This window comes from Malania oleifera, chromosome 10 (assembly GCF_029873635.1).
Source record: "Malania oleifera isolate guangnan ecotype guangnan chromosome 10, ASM2987363v1, whole genome shotgun sequence".
NCBI classification, from domain to species: Eukaryota; Viridiplantae; Streptophyta; class Magnoliopsida; order Santalales; family Ximeniaceae; genus Malania; species Malania oleifera.
This window is the reverse complement of record NC_080426.1, coordinates 10318047-10321947: the sequence shown is the minus strand read 5'-3', so window position 1 is coordinate 10321947 and position 3901 is coordinate 10318047. Positions and strand designations below refer to the sequence as shown.

The 3901-nt window shown below is 34.9% G+C and overlaps 1 protein-coding gene across 1 annotated transcript; it reads right to left on the bottom strand.

Annotated features, from left to right (window-relative positions):
- LOC131165560 (small ribosomal subunit protein uS8z/uS8w) lies at positions 1-2754 on the bottom strand. The gene is made up of 4 exons (XM_058123480.1): positions 2601-2754; positions 1372-1519; positions 611-771; positions 1-348 (listed from the first exon to the last, which is right to left on the bottom strand). The coding sequence occupies exons 2-4, from the start codon at positions 1502-1504 to the stop codon at positions 250-252; spliced, it is 393 nt and encodes a 130-aa protein (XP_057979463.1). The 5' UTR covers positions 1505-1519; positions 2601-2754; the 3' UTR covers positions 1-249.
- Positions 2755-3901: the final 1147 nt, after the last annotated feature.

Sequence of the window (3901 nt, the reverse complement as noted above, 5' to 3'; positions counted from 1 at the left end):
TTAAAGTAACAATCCCCCATGATATTTAAGAAAACCAATGTGTAGAGGGCAAAGCCTAACAAGTTATGGAGAATAAAATGATTCGGAGTAACACAACAATCAAAATGAAACAAGAAACAAAAATCATTGGCCTAATCAGAAACAATATCAAAATCTCACACAAAACTAAACCTCTGGCAAATAAGTTCCAAAATACACCAAAAAACTCTTCATAAGCAGAAAACTTAGATCCATTCTTCAGTAAAGAGACTAATAAAAGAAGCCAAGCACTTTCCCACCAACATTTTTCCTCCTTGCCTCCTCGTGATCCATGATGCCGGCGGAAGTTGTCAGCACAATATATCCAAACTGAAAGTTTTCATCAACTCCGTCATCACCATAAACCAAGCAGCATAATAAAAGAAGACTAACTCTAGTTATAAGAAGACAAACTCTGGTTATATTAGTGGGTATTCTATACATGTGGCAATTGGACCAAGCATATACGAAAAGGCAAACATATTATTTGATGATACCCACCAAGGAGATCTATTTAGTTAACAATACTCTTGAGTACAAATCACCAACATATTTCCATGAAAGCTGATTTAGAGAGGCTTCATGTACTAACCTGTCTTGAGGGGAGCAACCTTGCAGTCCAGGATTCAATATCTTTGACACCCACATCAAAGCGAGGGCTAATAACCCCACATTTATTTAGCCTCCCATTTAGTTCAACAACAAGTTTTCCAGATCTGTGGTCATCAACATACTCAAACTCTCCAATGTAACCTAATTAGTAAAACAAAAAAATAACATCATAAATATAATAACAAAGGATACAGGGTTGCTAAGATCTTTTCTGGGGAATAGGCCCCCAGGAAGAAACAGAAAAACAGAATGCCTCACAATTGAGAAACCAAAACAACGCAAACTATCATCAACACTCAGAAACAACAACTACTCTTAACACAGTGCACCATGAAGCATTCATCTCATTCTCAACACACAGAACCATCTAAACTGTTACAGCAATACACAAATATGCAGAAATTAAAGCCACTGGCTTTATCCACTCCCTTTCTGCAAAACTGCGCACTTAAGTTCCAACAATCTGTGGCAGCCTATTTCTGATAGTAACAGTCAACCTTAAATACTGCTAATACAAGCATGTTTATACTTAATTGAGCTAACACAAGCTGGTTCTTCCTGCAGCATCCTCTAAAAATCCTACTTCCATTTTAAAAGATAATAGACAGTGGCAGCCAAAGTAGCTGTCATGACAAAATTTAAGTTATTTTCATGTGAAACTCTAAAAGCAAATAGGAAAAACACACAAGCACATGCGTGCACACACGTTTAGAATGATAGAATAATAAAAAAGGAACATACCATGCTTTTGCATCACCAAAAGAAACTTGATGATGACTTTAGAGGATGGTCTGATCAAGACCTGGCGCTTCCCACGCTTTTCTGCATTGTACATGCTCTTGAGAGCATCATTGAGAACGCTAACTCTCACCATTGTTACAAGGCAAGGCTGCCATCAAATATAAAATAGCTTTAAAATTATTGAATATGAGGTGGAAATTTGCTGCCCAAACCAGAGTTAGAAGAAAAGAGGACTCACATACTTGTACACACTTGCATTTTAAAAGCAATGAACTACTTAATCAAGTGGTAACTAAATACAAAAGAGTTTGTGTGTGTGCACGTTAAGGCATTCTAATGATTAAAAAGCGTCATATAATTTGCCATGGAACCCACTAATATCTCAAAATTAATGGTCTCAACTGGATGGTAAATTAAAACAAAGCTTACTTCTAGTTGTAATCTACCAAATTTGTATTAGAGAGATTCCCACCACGGAAAGCAACCTACTATACCAATATATTCACCTCTTTTAGACACCCACTCAAACACAGGACCACTAAAAAACAAGCAATAATAGCATGTTCCTTTACAATTAGAGCCTAATAATACACATATAAGCCCTATGATACCAAGGAATGTTTTGTAATGGGCATAAAGCATATTTGTAACAAAAAAAAAAAAAAGCACTGCCTAGAAACCTTACTTAATGGATCACGGTTCGCAGGCTCACAACCCAGAACTAATAACCAACGATTAATGGATATAAAATAAGTAGGCATAACGCGAGCATGTTCTGTTGTATAGAGTTGGATAAAATTCCTCCCAACCACAACTAGAGATATCATCAACCAAAAAAATATATACTTTAACGATTTTTGCTTCTTATCATTTTGAGACTGCAGATGAAACAATCAAAGATCTCGCTCTATAGCTCAACAGTTTAAAGTTATGCCCATGAGCTGTGAGATGCAAACAAGTTTGAGTTTTACTCAGCCTAAAAACTAAATCATACCAACATATGCACAATCTCACTTAAAAACCCAAAATGAAACCATTATGAAGTGACTAAAGATGACAAGAGACATTCAGAAAACGCGCTGATGCGCAAACATTTGAATTAATTCACTTAAACACAGAGCAAACAAAAGAGATCAGATTACCCACAGAGCCTAAGAACCAATAGAAGAATAAGAAGATGATGAGTGATGACGATGAAAATCAAAGATTGCAGTTCAGAAAATGTGTACCGTGCCCTAATGCTAAACAGAGATCTGCAGGCGCGCCTCCTCCAGCCTAGTCGAGGTTGAGAGCAAGAAGGAGTTTGGCTTCGCTGAGGCTCTGATATGAGAAACCCTAGAGCCTTTATGCGGCGGAAATAAAAGTGGAATTACTAAATTACCCTTTTGGAAGAAGAAAGGCGCTTGGGGTCGTGGACTCGTAGCATGGGCCCATGGTGACTTCACTGGCTAGATGGCCCTATTGACAAATAAGGCCCATTATATGCCCAAAAGGGTCTTCAAAATAAAAATAGAAATTAATATACATATTGTTGTAAAACATGTATATTTACGTAAATAACTATTTAGATAATAGGTTAATACTTTTGATATGTTTATATAATCGTTTATTATGTGGTTAATTTTTGGGATGCCAATGTATTTGCCTATATAAAGACATGTTTTACAAGAAAATGAGATAATAAGATAATTACTAATATCTAATTCTTGAATAACTAGACTGTTGAATTTCTATAGATTCAAATTTCTTTTCTTCTTTTTATTTCATTTACAGCACGTTATCAGCATGATCAAGTCTCTAATGGGGTAAAAATTGTTGGACTTGTGATGATCATTTTCAAAGTTTGAAAGCAAAGGTGCTTAAAAAACTTTTAAAAAAAAAGGCAAATAATAAAGAAAGTTCTGAACAAAACAATAAAGTGTAATATAATGACAATATTTGCTATAAGTGTGAGATAAAAGATCATTGGTCTCAAATATGTCGCACTCTTAAACACCTAATTGATCTTTACAAGGCATCATTAAAAGATAAAGGGAAAAATGTTGAAGTGAATTTGTTTGAACCCATTGATACTAAGTATGAGTCTCCTTTAAATGTTGATTTTGATGTTTCTGATTTTTTTTTTAGTCTCCAAGGAAGTTTTTAGAACTACATACATATACAGTATACATAGGAAACATAGACTATACATATATAGATAGAAGTATGATTGAATAATTAATTCAGATTACTGTATTTTAAATGACATAGATGTGGGTTATAGTACAAATACTTTTACATTATATCTCATTTATAGTTTTAATATAAGGTTATGTTTTGTGTATAAAATTATATGTCACACACTGATAATAACATGTTTCTCCTTACTGAGAGGTATCTCACCCCAACATTATAACATTTTAGGTAACCCAGAGAGACGTATAGGATCGACTCAGATATAGAGGAGATGGTTGAGTTGACATAGTTCTGGGGCGAGTTTTGGGTTGAGTTGTAGATTCCTCAGCATTTTGGGATTTTTGGGAAAGGTGTA

Coding starts and splice junctions, on each gene's coding strand:
- LOC131165560 (XM_058123480.1), bottom strand. CDS start 1,504: ATGGTGAGAGTTAGCGTTCTCAATGATGCTCTCAAGAGCATGTACAAT. Junction 772..1,371: donor TTTGGTGATGCAAAAGCATG/GTATGTTCCTTT, acceptor TTTACTAATTAG/GTTACATTGGAGAGTTTGAG. Junction 349..610: donor GGTTGCTCCCCTCAAGACAG/GTTAGTACATGA, acceptor GAAAACTTTCAG/TTTGGATATATTGTGCTGAC.